Below are 17,907 nucleotides of genomic sequence, written 5' to 3' on the forward strand. Positions count from 1 at the left end.
CCATTCCTGAACCAATTGTCACCATTGTCATAGGTGATAGAAGGCTCTGAGTAATGGTACTTTTTTTTTTTTTTTTTTTTTTTTTGAGAGGAGTCTCGCTCTGTCGCCCAGGCTGGAGTGCAGTGGCATGATCTCGGCTCACTGCAAGCTCTGCCTCCCAGGTTCACGCCATTCTCCTGCCTCAGCCTCCCAAGTAGCTGGGACGACAGGTGCCCGCCACCATGACAGGCGCCCGCCACCACGCCTGGCTAATTTTTTTGTATTTTTAGTAGAGACGGGGTTTCACCGTGTTAGCCAGGATGGTCTTGATCTCCTGACCTCATAATCCGCCCACCTCGGCCTCCCAAAGTGCTGGGAATACAGACGTGAGCCACAGCGCCCGGCCGGGTCATGCTACTTCTTTGAAGCATGGAGTTGTCTAACATGGACCAAACATGGAGTTGGAGGCCTAGAGTCAAGGCAAAGGAAAACACACTTATTAGAAGGAGGGAGGCTGATGGGCAGACAAAAACAAGAACCTACTACCCCATCCCAAAACTAAGACACTTCTAGAACCTCTTTTCTACCTTTCAGCTGGAACACAGTCATTTGAGGGAAGGAAGGAAGCACAGAGATAAATGACAATGACTATGATACGTTGTAACTTTTCATGTCCATTTTTGCTTCTAGGGGTTAAGAAACCTGAAAGCATTTTCTCCTGCGATTTCCAGAGAGCAGGTTTTTTTTCCCCTATTTACTCTCAAAGAATTGAGACAATTGAAAAATACTAGCTTTATATATTCTTATAATTCAAATATGAGGAAGGCCATAACTGTATTAATAGCATGCCCACTCCTGGGGAACCATGCAGAGAAGTATCAGTGATAAATGTGAATCCCACCTCGATAGGGTGTGTTAGTCTGTTCTCATGCTGCTAATAAAGACATAATGCAAGGCTGGGTAATTTATAAAGAAAAGAGGTTTAATTGACTCACAGTTCCACATGGCTGGGGAGGCCTCACAATAGTGGTAGAAACCAAAGGGGAAACAAAACACGTCTTACATGGCAGCAGGCAAGAGAGCATGTGCAGGGCAACTCCCCTTTATAAAACCATTAGGTCTCATGAGACTTATTCACTATCACGAGAATGCATGGGAAAGACCTACCCCCATGATTCAGTTACCTCCCACAGGGTCCCTCCCATGACACGGGGGAATTATGGGAGCTACAATTCAAGATGAGATTTGGGTAGGGACACAGCCGAACCATATCATAGGGGTTTGACTTCTTCTGGAACCCTGCTTTTGGGAGGAGTGAAACCTGTTATGTACTCATTTGTGATCACAGAAGCCTTAATCTGAGAGCAGTACAATATGCACAGACCTAGCTGATCAAACCATGAATTTTCCAACTCAGTAGACAGTTAGGATGTTTGGCAATGATTTTGAGATCTTTGCGAATGTATATGTGGATCTCTACATAGGTACAAAAAGCTCCCCAGACTTCAGCAAGGGTTTAATTTAGGGGTTGCCCGTATCAGAAACTGGAAAGTTAAGAAAAAAAGGGAAATGCCTCCCAAATGCTTAAACTCATTTATTTGATGGATTTTTTTGTTTGTTTTTGAGACAGGGTCTTGTTCTGCTGCCCAGGCTGGAGTACAGTGGCGCCATTATGGCTCACTGCAGCCTTTAACTCCTGAGCTCAAGCAATCCTCCTGCTTTGGCCTCCCAAACTGTTGGAATATAAGTATGAGCCGCTGCCCTCAGCCCTTAAAACCATTTAAAATACCAACCCCTCATCAAACGAGATACTTTCAAGCATTGTACTTTAACAACCTAGAAAAAAGAAGCTATAGGCTCAGTATTTCTCTTTTAACTAAAGCTGTATAGCTTTAACAGATGGCAATTCATAGCACAAAAACAGACGTCTGAGGGCTGGCTTCTGACCACCCCTGTCTCTCCAAGGCCACATTTCCAGTCTGACCTCTCTTGGGTGTCTTGATCACATCTAAAGTTAATTTTCTGGCTGGGCATGGTGGCTCACACCTGTAATCCCAGCACTTTGGAAGGCCGAGACGAGCAGATCACTTGAGGTCAGGAGTTTGAGAGCAGCCTGACCAACATGGTGAAACCCCGTCTCTACTAAAAGTACAAAAATTAGCTGGTGTGATGGCACGTGCCTGTAATCCCAGCTACTCAGGAGGCTAAGGCAGGAGAATCACCTGAACTGGAGGTGGAGGTTGCAGTGAGCTGAGTTGTGCCACTGCACTCCAGCCTGGGTGACAGAACAAGACTTCATCTCAAAAAGATTTCTTTTTCCTTGCTTTCGGCTTCATTTTCTGCTTCAAGTCCATCCCTTCCTTCCCTCTCTCCTTTCTTCATCTCCCCTCCCTTCAATCTTCCTCGTCCTTCCTTCCTTCCCTTTTTCTTACTTCAAAGATTTGGATTGTAAGTGGCTGATGGGGCTTAGTGCCCTGGAGGCAGGGCGCTTTATGGCATATAGAGGGGCTTGGAGGGCGGTTCTGTCTGAGCTTCACGGTTGCCAAGAGCCACATGATTAGATTTTGGATATCATCTCCAAGTAAGGACGTGTGTGTGTGTATATATATATATAAAAAAAATTATAATATATATTTTATATATATAAAAAATAATTATAATATATATATTTTATATATATATATATATATATATATAAAATCACAAAGAAACACCAACGAGACTGAAAGAAGGTAACCATGGTTCAACTTACAACATTTCAACCCGTAGTGCAGTGGTCCCCAAGCTTTTTGCCACCAAGGACTGGTTTTGTGGAAGACCATTTTTCAACAGACCAGGGCAGGGAGGGGCGGGGGTGGTTTTGGGATGAAACTGTTTCACCTCAGATCATCAGGCATTAGATTCTCATAAGGAGTGTGCAACCTAGATCCCTTGCATGCGCAGTTCACAATAGGGCTCACGCTCCTGTGAGAATCTGCTGCCGCTGATCTGACAGGAGGTGGAGCTCGAGGGTAATGCTTGCTTACTCACTACTCACCTCCTGCTGGGTGGCCTGATTCCTAACAGGCCACAGAACAATACTGGAGGTTGGGGACCCTTGCTGTAGTGTACCAAGAATTTATTATTAGATTATGAATCCTGGAATTATCTTGAAGAGCACAGTTACATTACTTTGTGTTTGGTTTTGTGTTTAAAGTTATAACTTACTAAACATAAACAATTATTCTAACAAAACCCTAATAATCAACTGAGATCTTTGTGACTGCATACGTGGCTCTCTACGTAGATGTAGAAAGCTCCCCAGTCCTCAGCAAGGGTTCAATCTAGGGCCTGTCTGTATCAGAAACCAGAAATGCTACGAAAAAAAGGGGAACTGTACCCCAAGTGATTGGGGAATGTTAATAAAACACTACTAATTAATAGGGGTTTGTTAGAATAATTATTTACTTTTAGTAAGTTATAACTAAGTAGGGTATCATTATTCCATTTGACAGATGGGGATACTGAGACACAGAAAGGCAAGGTGACTTGTCCAAGGTCACAGAGCTTGTGGAGCTGGGATTTGAACCCCAGGGAGTCTGGCTTTAGAAGTCTCCAACCACCATGTTATGTGGACTGTGACAAAAGAGAAATGACTGTGCTTCTGTTTTTGGCATTGCCTTGTGGTTTGCACTGCCTGAAATGTCAGAAAACTTGAGTGGCCCAGGCCCCCCTCGACCTCTGGAAGGTCCTGAGTAGAAGGTAAAAAAGCAAGTAACTATATTCCTGCTCAGAAGGAGCCTACAATTCAAGTGGAGACAGAATGAAATTCAAATTAAGTAAACTACAATAATTCATAGAATATAAAATGTTGCGGCACAGCATGTCTAATTTGGATACCTTTGGGGACTCTGACCCGCCAGATGAGTTTTGGTTGCAGACACAGCCAAACTATATCAGCTACTGAAACAGAAACTCCAAAAGGCAGAGCCTCAAAGAAGGTAAAACCTATTTCCCTCTCCCATTAGAGGCAGGTAAGTGGTCCAGCGTTGGTAGGTATCTGTTCCGCCACACTATCCAGGATCACAGTTACCTTCCATCTTGTTGTTCTGCTATCTCCTAGGAGTTGTCCTTGTCTGCATAGTCAAAACCAGTTTACCACAAGATACATTAATATAATCCAACCAATAGGAAGGGGAACAGTGAGGGGTAGAAGCCAATTTCCTTTTAAAGAAAGAGATATGGGGCCGGGCATGGTGGCTCATGCTTGTAATCCCAGCACTTTGGGAGGCTGAGGTGGGCGGATCACTTGAGGTCAGGAGTTCAAGATCAACCTGGCCAACATGGTGAAACCCTGTCTCTACTAAAAACACAAAAATTAGCCAGGTATGGTGGCGGCACCTGTAATTCCAGCTGCTCAGGAGGCTGAGGCACAAGAATAGCTTGAAACCCGGGAGGCGGAGGTTGCAGTAAATCGAGATTGTGCCACTACACTCCAGCCTGCGCAACAGAGATACAGAATGTGCACACTTCACTCTGCTCACATCCCATTGGTGAGAACTGGGTCACATGGCCATACCTGACTGCAAAGGAGCTTGGGAAATGTAGTTTGCAGCTGGACAGCCACGTGCCTGGCCAACAGATGTGGAAGGGGGTATATTCCTAGAAAGAAAAGGGGGAACATGCCACATGAAGTCCCAGCTGTTTGCAACATGAAGTTAAGTGAAAAGAGAGATGTATTTTCTACCGGTGAAAGACCTTAGGATCACAGCTGACTACAGCTTACCTGTCTAGCCACTGCTTACTTCTAGGTACCCTGTACTCCACTGTAATCTAAACGTTGGCTGAGTTTTCTGCCAATTTTCTAGTTCCCTTTGCCTCAAATCATTTCCTACCCCATCCTTCAGGGACCATCTCAAATATCCCCTCCTGCATGAAGGCTTCAGACGGTTCTTGACCCTGGCAGCCATTTTGCTCATCTCTTTCCCTTGCCCTGGTATGTTGGTGACGTGTATTCTTGCCTCACCCAATCATATTGCATTTTTATGCTCTTCAGTCATGTTTCTATATTTCCTGCCTCCTGTAGGGTAGTTGCTTAATAAATGGGAGTAGCTGATTTTGTCCCCACTTCCATTTAAATCAGTAGTAGTGTGTTTGTGATGGGCCAGGAATCATGCTACACTCATGGGTTAATTACCTCATTTAATCTAAAGGCAACCCTGCACGGTAGGAAATATCATTTGCTCCCATTTCACAGACATAGAAACTGAGGCTTAGCGGGATTCAAACACTTTCCAAAAACCACTCAGTGAGGAAGTTGTGGAGAGAGACCTCACACCCAGCTTGTTGGATTCCAGAATTCTTAGGCCTCTGACCCTAGAGCCTGCCCTTATTTCTTGAAGTGAATTGATAAAGTCTTGTCCTTTTGCAGGGAGGCAATAGGGTTCCTGTTACGATGCTCAAGCTTACAGGAGGCTTTCAAAATCTTTTATATTTTTCCATAAGAGAATAGTTTTTTCATAACACCGTATTGCTTCATATGCAAATTTTCAGAAGGAAAGAAGTGCTTCTCATTAATAAATTAACATTTCCGGCCAGGTGCAGTGGCTCATGCCTGTAATACCAGCACTTTGGGAGGCCAAGGTGGGTGGATCACTTGAGATCAGGAGTTGGAGACCAGCCTGGCTAACATGGTGAAACCCTGTCTCTACTAAAATTACAAAAATTAGCCAGAAGTAGTGGCAGGCACCTGTAATCCCAACTACGCAGGAGACTGAGGCAGGAGAATTGCTTGAATGTGGAAGGCAGAGGTTGCAGTGAACCAAGATAGCACCATTGCACTGCACTGCAGCCTGGGCAACAGAGTGAGCCTACTCCTCAAAAAAATAAAAATAAGTTAACATTTCCACTTTTAAGCTATTGTTATGCTTAAAAGACTACAGAGAATGTTTGGAGTGGCAAAGGCCTTGATGAACAAAATTCTAACCTAGAAACTATTAAGAAAAAACCTCTGACAAAATTTACGTACAAATTGAAAACAAATTTTGAAAAATCCTAAATAATGTCAAAGGGCAAGAAACAAACTGGGATAATTATTTGTAGCACATGACAAACAACTAATTGCCTTAAGATGTAAAGAGCTCTTGGAAATAAATTAGAAAGGACCAACAATCCAAAAAAGTTGGGAAGAAGAGAGAAGACAAAAGCAGGGAGAGGAAGGCTTAAAGGTAAACTCAGATGGCTTTGAAGCATAAGAAAAGAGGATCAGCCTTCCTTACAATTATGAAAATCCTGAAATAGGCAACAATCAAGACTTAATAATACAAAATGATAGCCAGAGTATAGAAGAGAAGTATCTTTGTGCACTGCTGGGAATGTCAATTCGTTCATCTTGGATATAAGGCATTATGACAGTGTTTAGCAAAATAATTAACATCATGTAAACCTTGACTCAGTAATTCAATTTATAGGAACTCCACATCCTACAGTTTTCCATATATGCATGTCTTAGAGTCAGATTACAGCATTCTTTATAGTATTAATAGCATAACTTGAAACAATTTAAACACTAACCTCTAGGACCTAGTTCAATCTTCTATGGAGAATCCACACAATATCCATTTAAAAGTACATTAGGCAATACGGTGGCATACCTACAATATCACACATCTGCAAGAGTTCATTTTTATTTATTTATTTATTTTAGATGGAATCTTGCTCTGTCACCCAGGCTGGAGTGCAGTGGCACGATTCTCGGCTCACTGCAACCTCCGCCTCCCAGGTTTAAGCAATTCTCCTGCGTCAGCCTCCCGAATAGCTGGGATTACAGGCACCTGCCACCATGCCCAGCTAATTTTTGTATTTTTAGTAGAGATGGCGTTTCACCATGTTGTCCAGGCTGGTCTCAAACTCCTGACCTCAGGCAATCCTCCCACCTCGGCCTCCCAAAGTGCTGAGATTACAGGTATGAGCCACCGTGCCCGGCAGGAGGTCATTTTTAATACGCCCCTGTTCTCTACAACAAAATTATTTTCAGTAATGGTCATGAAATGGCACAAGTAATACTAATAGCCAGAGAAGAAGTAGAAACAGTGAGATGTTTCATTGAACTTCGGATATATAAAATTATGCAGTAAAAGAAACAAATTCAAAATTAAATATTGCAGTATAAAATGGGAGTAGTAGTAATGGATTAGTCTGTTTTAATTACATTCATGTATTTTTTTGACAAACGATTAAAAAGTTATATCTACATATTTGTCATTAGTTTCTGTTTTCAACTCTGGCAAGTCTGTCAATGATTTTATCAATATCGATCCTTTTTGCATATGCATGTTCAATAGACAGAAAGCAACAGATGTATAAATAGTTGGGGAAAGTCTTAAGGATAAGTTTGGTAGAGATTCATAAAAATTCCTTTTCATCACCAGGCTTGGTGGCTCATGCCTATAGTCCCAGCACTTTTGAGAGGCTGAGGCGGGCGGATCACTTGAGGTCAGGAGTTAAGAGACCCTCCTGGTCAACATGGCGAAACGCCATCTCAACAAAAATATAAAAATTAGCCATGCATGTTGGTGGGCACCTGTAATCCCAGCTACTCAGGAGGCTGAGGCAGGAGAATTGCTTGAATTCGGGAGGTGGAGGTTGCAGTGAGCTGAGATTGTGCCACTTGAACTCTAGCCTGGGTGACAAAGCAAGACTTCGTCTTAAAAAAAAAAAATTATTTTCACAGCACATTCCAGAAATGGTAATATTGTCTATATCTTTGTTTCTTCAGATTAATTCTTGCAGTTTTCACGTGCCTCTATTGTTGAAAATTTTCCACTAAGACGTCTTCACTACAGAATTCATCTTACATTTCTATTATATTTGCTAAGAATTTCTGCAAAAAATCAGATAAAATGGCTGAATGATAGCAATTGTGGAAATAAATGAAGACCAACAAAATGAGAATAAGCAAATATTCAGAGATTGCTATAGCAAGGGAGTCAGCTACCATCGCATGCCTTTGTGGCAGAGACTCAACAGCAGGCAGAAGAGTAGGAAAGTTTCATACTGGGGAAAAGAAGGACAGCTTCAGGTGTGCCCCAGTTGGAGGCTGTTTGCAGGGAGGAAGCTGTAGGTGGGCTAGCCAGAAGCAGGGCATCCTCTGTGATTGGTTAGGGGTGCATATTTGGGCTACTCTAATTCGTTCTAAATAGAAAGCAGGGATAAAAACTAGGGAAGTTGTTGGTGATGAATCAAGTACTGGCTACCTTGGGCTGATTGTTCTAAGGCTTATTGTTTGACTCCCTGGGTTGTTACTAGAGTTAGTGGTCTGATTTCTTACAAGTGTGATGTGTTGTCTGCTGGCTTCTTGGTCTGGTTACTAGCTTTCTGGGTAGGTCGCTGCAGGCTGTGGGTGAGATTTCTGGTTTTATATATGGCCTGGTCATTGATCATCTGTATATTCAGTCTTCCATGGAGTTGATACTATTTTGTCCTTTGTTTCAGAACATGTTTTAGAAACGATCAAAGCATTTAAATACTTATTTGATTTAGTTCAGTAAAATCAGTATATTTTGTTGTTTTTCTGTCACTGTTCTTTGAAATTTGAATCTTTTTTTTTTTTTTTTTTTTTTTTTTGAGACAGAGTCCATCTGGGTGACTCTGTCACCCAGGCTGGAGTACAGTGGCACAATCTTGGCTCACTGCAACCTCAAACTCCTGGGTTCAAGCAGTTCTCCCGCCTCAGCCTCCCGAGTAGCTGGGACTACAGGCATGTGCCACTGCGCTCGGCTAATTTTTGTACTTTAGTAGAGACAGGTTTCACCATGTTGTTCAGGCTGGTCTCGAACTCCTGACCTCAAGTGATCTGCCCACCTTGGCCTCCCAAAATGTTGGGATTACAGGTGTGAGCCACTGCATCCAGCCTGATTTTTTTAAAATGTATATATTCATTTCCTTTTATTTTTCTGTTGCATAGTTTATGGTTTTCTCTGCAATTTCTCTGCAGCCTTGATCTGTGTTCAAGTGATCCTCCCACCTCAGCCTCCCAAGTAGCTGGAGCTACAGGTGCACACCAACCTGCCTGGCTAATTTTTAAATTTTTTGTAGAGACAGGGTCTCTCTATATTGCCCAGGCTGGTCTCGAACTCCTGGCTTCAAGTGATCCTCCCACCTTGGCCTCTGAAAGTGCTGAGATTATAGGTGTGAGCCACTGCACCTGGCCCAGAGACCATTTCAAAGCTTGGTGGTCAGGCTGATTCTGCCTCTTCCCAAATATTTTTATGACTGATTAACCTCATTTAAAACATCATATAAGGGCCAGGCTCGATGGCTCACACTTGTCATCCCAGCACTTTGGGAGGCCAAGGTGAGGAGGATCGCTTGAAGCTAGGAGTTCAAGACCAGTCTGAGCAAAAAGCAAGATCCCATCTCTCGCTCAAAAAAAAAAAAAAAAAAAAAAAAAAAAAAAAAAAAAAAAATCACATAGGCAAAAATTAACTCTGAAAAAGAAAAAATTGCATCTAGCTATCATGCTTTATTTCTAGTCTGGTGTTGGTGTATAAAGTCAAAAATATACAGCATCACAGGGACTAGAAACACAAATAGTGCCTGAAGTAAGCTCAAACAATGTGAATTCGATAAGATCTTGCTCAGAAAATGAACACACATAGGTAAGTTTGTATGTGCCAGGGGATGTTAGCATAACTAGAAATTCTCCAGATAAACTTCTGTGTAGAATGCAATGCTTTTTAGGGGAAAATCAACAAAATGAAATCATGTGAAGTTTATATGTCCATTATTATAACTCAATAGAAACCACAGCAATCACTTAAAACTTGGATCAACAAAAATATTCTTTTTAGGGAGGAATATTTTTATTACTGACATTGCTTAGAATTGCTAGTGCCTGGTGAAAATAAAAAGCAGGCTGACTTAATTGTTTTATTATTATTTGTAAATTTTCTACAGATTCCTAGGTACTCCTGTTATCCCAAACCCCTAACCCATATGCCACTGGAGATATTTTAACAGAATCAAATGATCACAATGAGAGAGTAAGGAAAAAAAAATCAAAAGCAAGGACTAGAGTGTGTATATATTATATGCTCCCACTTGCATGTTTTTTAAACAATAAATGTACTTATATATGTGTACACATATTGATGAATGGAATGACTGAAAGAACATAGAAGACATTATTGAAGTCACTTTTCAAGGGGAAGTCTGGGAAACTGAGGAGTGGGATGGGAGCTAGTCTCTAGCTGACTCTCTTGGGATTTCTGTTCATTGAGCAATGTACAAGGCATTGCACTAGGTGTATTACATAAGCTATTTCTTTAGTTTTTACCTAATGCCCTTTTTCTTTTCCATGATCCCATACAAGGTACATTCCATTTAGTCATAGTGTCTCCTTTGGCTTCTCTTGGCTGTGACAGTTTCTCAGACTTTCCTTGTTATGGATGACCTTGACAATTTTGAGGAGTGCAAGGCAGGCATTTTGTAGGTTGCCCCAATATTTAAATTTGTCTGATGTTCTTCTCATCATTATATTGGTGTTATGGGTTATTTGGAAGACCACAGAGGCAGGGTGTTATTTTCATCACATCACATTAAGGGCATATACTATCAACATGATATATGACAGTTGATGTTGACCTGACCTCATTTTAAACTCAAAAATATTTTATGACACCAAGAAAACTGTTACAGCTAATAAATGAGTTCAGCAAGGTTGCAGGATACAAGATCAATACACAAAAGTCAATTACACAAAAGTCAATTATATTTTTGTGTGCTGGCAATGAACAATCTGAAAACGAAATTAAAAAAATAACTCTACTTACAAAAGCATCAAGAAGAATAAAATGCTTAGGAACAAAGTTAGCAAAAGAAGTGTAGGACTTGAACACTGAAAACTATAAAGTGTCATTGAAAGAAATTGAAGAAGACCTAAACAATGGAAAGATATCCTATGCTCACAGATTGGAGGACTTAATATCATTAAGATGTCAACACTCCCCAATTTGACCTACACATTCAATACCATCCCTATCAAAATTCTATCTGATTTATTTGCAGAAATTGATAGGCTGACCCTAAAGTTCATGGAAGTGCAAGGAACCCAGAATAGCAAAAATCATCTTAAAAAAGGGAAATGAAATTGGATGTTTTACATTTCCTGATTTTAAAACTAACTACAAAGCTACAGTGATCAAAACTGTGTGGTACAGGCATAAGGACAGACATATAGATCAATGGAATAGAATTAAAAGTTCAGGTGTAAACTACTATGTTTATGGTCAACTGATTTTCAACAAGGGAGCCAAGATGATTCAATGGGGGAAAGAATAATTTTTCAACAAATGATGCTGAAACAACATGCCACATGCAACATAATAAAGTTAGACCTCACCTTCACATAATATACAAAAATTTACTCAAAATGGATTAACTATAAAACTATTAGAAGAAAACACAGGTATACATCTTTGTGACCTTGGATTATGCAGTGGTTTCTTAGATATTATACTTAAAACACAAGAAACCAAAGGGGACAAAATAGATAAATTAGGCTTCATCAAAATGTAAGTCTCTTGTGTTTCAAAGAATACTATCAAGAAAGTGAAAAGACAACCTACAGAATGAGAGAAAATATTTGCAAATCATATACAGTGTCAGATAAAGGTCTAGTATCCAGAATATATAAGGAGTTTCTACAACTCAACAACAAAAAGACAAATAACCCATCTTGAAAATGGGCAAAGGATTTTCATAGACAGTTCTCCAAAGAAGGTATAGAAATGGCAAATACACATGAAAGGATGCTTAGCATCGTTAGTCATCAGTGAAATGTAAATCAAAACCACAATGAGATACCACTGCACATCAATTAGCTTGGCTAGAATAAAAAAGGTGAACAACAATAACACGTGTTGGCAAGAATTCGGAGAAACTGGAAACCTCATACATTGTTGGCGGGAATGTAAAAGGACATGGCCAGTTTGGAAAACAGTTTGGCAGGTCCTTAAAAAGTTAAACGTAGAATTAACACGTAACCCAGCAATTCCACTCCTAGATATATACCCAAGAGAAATGAAAACAAGTCCACACAAAAATTTGCACGTGAATGTTCATAGCGGCATTATTTGCAATAACCAAAAAGTGGAAAAATCCCAAATGTCCATCAACTGATGAATAAGCAATGTGGTATATCCATACCAGAGACATTATGTGGCAATAAAAATGAAGTGTACTTGTTCACGCTACAACATGGATGAACCTTGAAGACACAATGCTAAGTGAAAGAAGCCAGTCACAAAAGGTCACATATTGTTTGACTGTGTTCATATGAAACATCCATGATAGGCAAATCTATAGAGACAGCAGATTAGTGGTTTCCAGGTGCTAGGGTGGGGAAAAGGGAGATAATAGATAATGGATATAGGGTTTCTTTTGAGGGTCATGAAAATGTTCTCGAATTAGATAGTGATGATGATTGTACAACATCGTGAATCTACAATAGTCCCTCCATATTTATGGGTTCCACTTTTCCACTTCCGTGAATTCAACCAACCTTGGATCAAAAGTATTCGGGGAAAAATTTTCATCTGCATGAAGATATACAGACTTTTTTTTGTCATTGTTGCCTAGACGATATAGTATAACAACTATTTACATAGCATTTACATTCTATTAGGTATTATAAGTTACCTAACAATGATTTAAAGTATACAGGAGGATGTGTATAGGTTATATGCAAATACTATGCCATTTTATATCAGGTACTTGAGTATCTATGGATTTTCAAAGGTCCTGGAACCAATCACCTATGGATACTGAGGTACAACTGTACTTAAAAAATGAATTGTATACTTTAAATAGGGGAATGTTATGTTATATGTGATTTATATTTTAATTAAAAATATATTTCAGACATGCAAAAATGTATAAAGAATCATATAGGCCAGGCACAATGGCCCACACCTGTAATTCCAGCACTTTGGGAGGCTGAGGCAGGTGGATCACTTGAAGTCAGGAGTTTGAGACCAGCCTGGTCAACATGGTGAAACCTTATTTCTACTAAAAATACAAAAATTAGCTGGATGTGGTGACAGGTGCCTTGTAATCCCAGCTACTCAGGAAGCTGAGGCAGAAGAATTACTTGACCCTGGGAGGTGGAGGTTGCAGTGAGCTGAGATCCTGCCACTGTGCTCCAGTGTGGGTGACAGAGCAAGACTCCATCTCAAGAAAAAAAAATAAATTAAATTTAAAAATTGAAATATATGTATATTGTATATTTTAAAAAACATTTTAATATACTATTTCTGGTTGTCCCTTTGTAATCAAATCAAGGATATGTTATATTACTTATTCAATTACAAAAATGGAATTGTTTCTTTTAAAAAAAATCAATTGATCAAAAATTAGAGTGTCCAAAGAATTGTAAGTGTGGCCGGGCGTGGTGGCTCAAGCCTGTAATCCCAGCACTTTGGGAGGCCGAGACGGGCGGATCACGAGGTCAGGAGATCGAAACCATCCCAAAATGGGCTAACATGGTGAAACCCCGTCTCCACTAAAAAATACAAAAAACTAGCCGGGCGAGGTGGCGGGCGCCTGTAGTCCCAGCTACTCGGGAGGCTGAGGCAGGAGAATGGCGTGAACCTGGGAGGCGGAGCTTGCAGTGAGCTGAGATCCGGCCACTGCACTCCAGCCTGGGCGACAGAGCAAGACTCCGTCTCAGAAAAAAAAAAAAAAAAAAGGAATTATAAGCGTGTTTCTGCTCTTGTCAAGGCTTGTGTTAGGGGTTCTCCAATAGGATATATATAGAGAGAGAGAGAGATGCATGAAATGGGATTAATAAATCAAATCCTGAGGTCAGTCGCCACCCCACAGTCCTCCATCCAACAGGGGGTGCTGTCTGGATTCGAATGAACCCAGCACTGAATCCACTGTCCATACTCTTAGAGGTGATCACGTTGCAGTAGCAGGCTCAAGTTTGGGGACCGAGGCATACAATGTGGTTGGGTAATGGGTGGGGTTCTCTGAAAGAACAAGAATACAACTTTATAAATATACCATGAGGTCCAGACCAGGAAGGGGTGAACTCTGAGCTTCACGGTAAACCCATCTGTAACTTAACCACCTCCAATATCAGCAACCTTGTGATTTTTAACGAGATGATAGTACCCCTGCCTTACTTTATCATCTGAAAATAATAGTAAAATGAAAGTAAAGTCCAGAGTCTCTGTATTATGAAACCTTGAAGTTACCCAATCAACTTGATTCCCTGAAGATTAAGGATATAAAGTTTTCCAAACAGAGCGAACAAGTGCTTCCAGCAGGAGTTCCCTATAGCTAGATCCTAGGTTAAGGGATTGGGAGAATTTTCTTCTCCCTCCCTCCTTTTTTTCTTATTTTATTTTATTTTATTATTTTATTATTTTATTTATTTATTTATTTTAGCATAGCTCACTGAGGGTCCTGCCATTATTTCAATAGTCAGCGACCGGTCAGGAACATAAGCAACTAATCAAAGATCAGCAGTGTCTGTAACGTAATCTCAAGGGAGGTCGGGTTTCCAGTTCTTATCTCCCTGGAGCAGCCCTGTGTGCCTACAGGTAGATGGCCATAAGATGCAGTCTCTGCCTCCCACTGTAAATTATTAACTCAGCTCCGCCCCACAAGCTAGAATCACCTCATACCTTGTTGCTGGGTGTCATGCATCACAGAATCATAAGTCAGTGGGAAGCAAGTTTTGAATGGGTCAAGAAGAATAGTTGTTAACAACCTGCTCTCCCTCTGTGCGTGATGGAATCCAAGGTAATGTGACTTGAACACTTGAAGGTGGTCACACCTGGTGACCTCTTTTCTACCCAGAACTTTCCAAATGATGATAATGCTGGGCCTCCGCTAGGCCTGGAGAGAGAACTGGGTTTGTGAATAAGATTCTGAATTTATGTAATGAAAGATTGTATTTAAGAGGATCATTTAGATGTCTCCCTTCTGTTGGTGGGTGCTAGTATGATGATTTAGAACCGAAGAGTGGGGGTGTTACCAATTCATTTCAAATTGGTCTAGAACAGGGTGCTGTTCCATAAAGACAGAAATGGTCTCTGTTAGCGCTGCCTAATGCAAGAGCCATCGGCCACATGTAACTACTGAGTGGTTGAACTGAGGCTGGTGCCTGGGGAACTGAATTGTAAATTTGACTGAATTTTCACTAAATAGCCACATGTGGCTAGTGGCTACTGTGCTAGTGCGGTTGGATCTTAAATAATAGATGGTGACCTCATGTAGAAGGAAATAGTAGGTCATGTAAGACTATTGGTAGATTTTCTTCATTACCCTAGATACCTTGTGTTTCCTTTTATATGTGATAAGCCCAACTTTGTCCCAGGTAACGATCATTTTAAGAAGCTAAAACTGAGCTGTTTTTATTGTGGTATTTTATTACCATTATAGACAATGGTAAAACTCTCCTGGGAAGATGGAAGACAGAACTTGAGTGTCAAACCTATTGCTTCTTTCCAGGAGTTAATTATAGGCATAAAGACTTCCAAGGACACGTTTTCTGGGTTTCAATAGCATAATCATCTCATGTGTTCTCTATTTAGAAAACATTATCTGCTGAAGGATTGTTTCTCCTCCTGCCTAGACAGCCAAAAAGCTTACAGAAACATTTATGGATGTAGTTAGAATAATTTAGTAGCTGTTCACAGAAGCCTCAGGCACCATGAAGAAACCCTAGCTACAGCTTGTCATTGATCCATTCAGTCAATTACCCATTTCTATAGCACTGAATACTGTCACCTTGGCAACTGGTAACTCAAAATGGTACTGTCCTTGACCGAAAATGTATCTGAATGCCCAGAACAAAGTCCTGGTTTTAGTTGCCATTCTTGCATATCTCAAAGTGGTAACTCTAGGAAGCATGATTCATTGGGAGAAAATAATTTAGTTGATGGACAGAGAGGAGTATTCACTATAGGTCCCGCAATGAAAGAACAGATGGGCCTGTCCTCAAGGTCACATGTGCCTTTTGTTTTATTGTCATGGCTTTACAAAATACATGTAGAAGTAACCGTGCAGATTGACTTATACATAGTTACACTTTTTTGAAAAATATATGAAGCTCTTCCTTCTTATGAATTAATTCCCAGATTCCTTTGGTAAAACATTATTTGGATGGAGTTTACTCCAGATTAAAAAAGAACAAACTGAGCTGGGCATCGTGGCTTGTGCCTAGGAATCCCAGCACTTTGGAAGGCCGAAGTGGGACGATCTCTTGAGACTAGAGTTCAAGAGCAGACTGAGCAATATAGTATGACCCTCCTCTCTACAAAAAAATCAAAAAGTAGCTGGATGTGGTGGTACATGCCTGTGGTCTCAGCTACTCCAGAGGCTAAGGTGGGAGGATCACTTGAGCTAGGGAGGTCAAGGCTGCAGTGAGCTGTGATCATGCCACGCACTCAGCCTGGGTGACAGTGTGAAAACCTGTCTCAAAAAACAAAACAAAACAAAACAAAAAACGGGTGCAGTGGCTCATGCCTGTAATCCCAGCACTTTGGGAGGCCAAGGTGGGCAGATCCACGAGGTCAGGAGATCGAGAACATCCTGGCTAACACAGTGAAACCCCGTCTCTACTAAAAATACAAAAAAATTAGCCGGGCGTGGTGGGGGGGCACCTGTATTCCCAGCTACTCGGGAGGCTGAGGCAGGAGAACGGTGTGAACCCAGGAGGCAGAGCTTGCAGTGAGCAGGGATTGCGCCACTGCACTCCAGCCTGGGCAACGGAGGGAGGCTCCGTCTCAAAAAACAACAACAACAAAAAATGTTAATTGGAAATATTAGAGATGGAGCCATTCAGAAATGACCTCAGAAGGAGCTGAGTTTGATGAACAAAGCAAAATGAAGAGCTAAAGCACTATGAATAACAATGCTGATTTTAGCGAGCATTTGCTTCGTGCCATTGATAGCCATTGTCCACATGGTGGCATATTTAGTTTGTAGGTGATTCATTCAAAAGCTCACTTTATGCAAATCATCTGGGCAGTTGCCTCTTCTCTCCAAGTTAGTTGGGTTGTAGGGAATCCATAAACTCCTGATATGGTTTGGCTGTGTCCCCACCCAAATCTCATCTTGAATTGTAGCTCCCATAATTCCCTTGGGTTGTGGGAGGGACCCAGTGGGAGAGAATTGAATCGTGGGGGCAGTTTCCCCCATACTGTTCTCATGGTAGTGAATAAGTCTCATGAGATCTGATGGTTTTCTCGGGAAAACCCTTTCACTTGGCTGTCATTCTCTTCTCTGCCACCATGTGAGACGTAGCTTTCAACTTCCACTGTGGTTGTAAGGCCTCCCCAGCCACGTGGAACTGTGAGTCCATGGAATCTCTTTCCTTTGTAAATTGCCCAGTCTCAAGTATGTCTTTATTAGCAGCGTGAAAACGAACTAATACAGCTCCCTGTCAGATAATGAGGAAGAGACTCATGGCTTATATCCATGTTCATTCAATGTTTATAGAAGGTGACTTCTACTGTTTCAGGTGAGCACTTTTCCATGGTTCCGATATATTTTCCTGACTTTATAACACATCAAAGAATCAAAGTGATATAGGTAATTTTAAAAAGATTTTTATTTTAAAATAATGATAGACTCACAAGAAGTAACGAAAATAATACAGAGAGATCTCATATCCCTCAATGGTTACATCTTACATAATTAGAGCACAATATCTAAACCAGGACAAATAATGTTGGTACAATGTGCGTATACAGTTACATGCCATTTTGTTACATCTGTAGATTTGTGGAACAACCGCAATCAGTAGTAATTATTTTTACCCTGAGTGTCTTAAGTGCTAATTAATTAAGCTCATTAAGCCTTGAATAGACTCATTCTCATGTTCCATTCGTAGGCAGGTTCACTAGAAGATGGGTGAAGTGGTGTACAAGTAATATG

At 40.9% G+C, this 17,907-nt stretch overlaps 1 protein-coding gene across 6 annotated transcripts in view; it reads left to right on the forward strand.

Annotated features, from left to right (window-relative positions):
• MYO1H (myosin IH) overlaps window positions 1–17,907 on the forward strand; it is a 137,875-nt gene that overhangs the window by 23,478 nt on the left and 96,490 nt on the right. For 2 of the 6 annotated variants that reach the window (XM_015152730.3, XM_077954913.1), the window contains exon 1: window positions 14,665–14,766. The exons of the other annotated variants lie outside the window; for them this stretch is intronic. In XM_015152730.3, the coding sequence (XP_015008216.2) occupies window positions 14,755–14,766 (12 nt within the window). In that variant the 5' untranslated portion in view covers window positions 14,665–14,754. Of the gene's footprint in view, window positions 1–14,664; window positions 14,767–17,907 lie in introns of those variants that run through there. 6 annotated transcript variants of the gene reach the window in all.

Source organism: Macaca mulatta, chromosome 11, assembly GCF_049350105.2.
Source record: "Macaca mulatta isolate MMU2019108-1 chromosome 11, T2T-MMU8v2.0, whole genome shotgun sequence".
Taxonomy (NCBI): Eukaryota; Metazoa; Chordata; class Mammalia; order Primates; family Cercopithecidae; genus Macaca; species Macaca mulatta.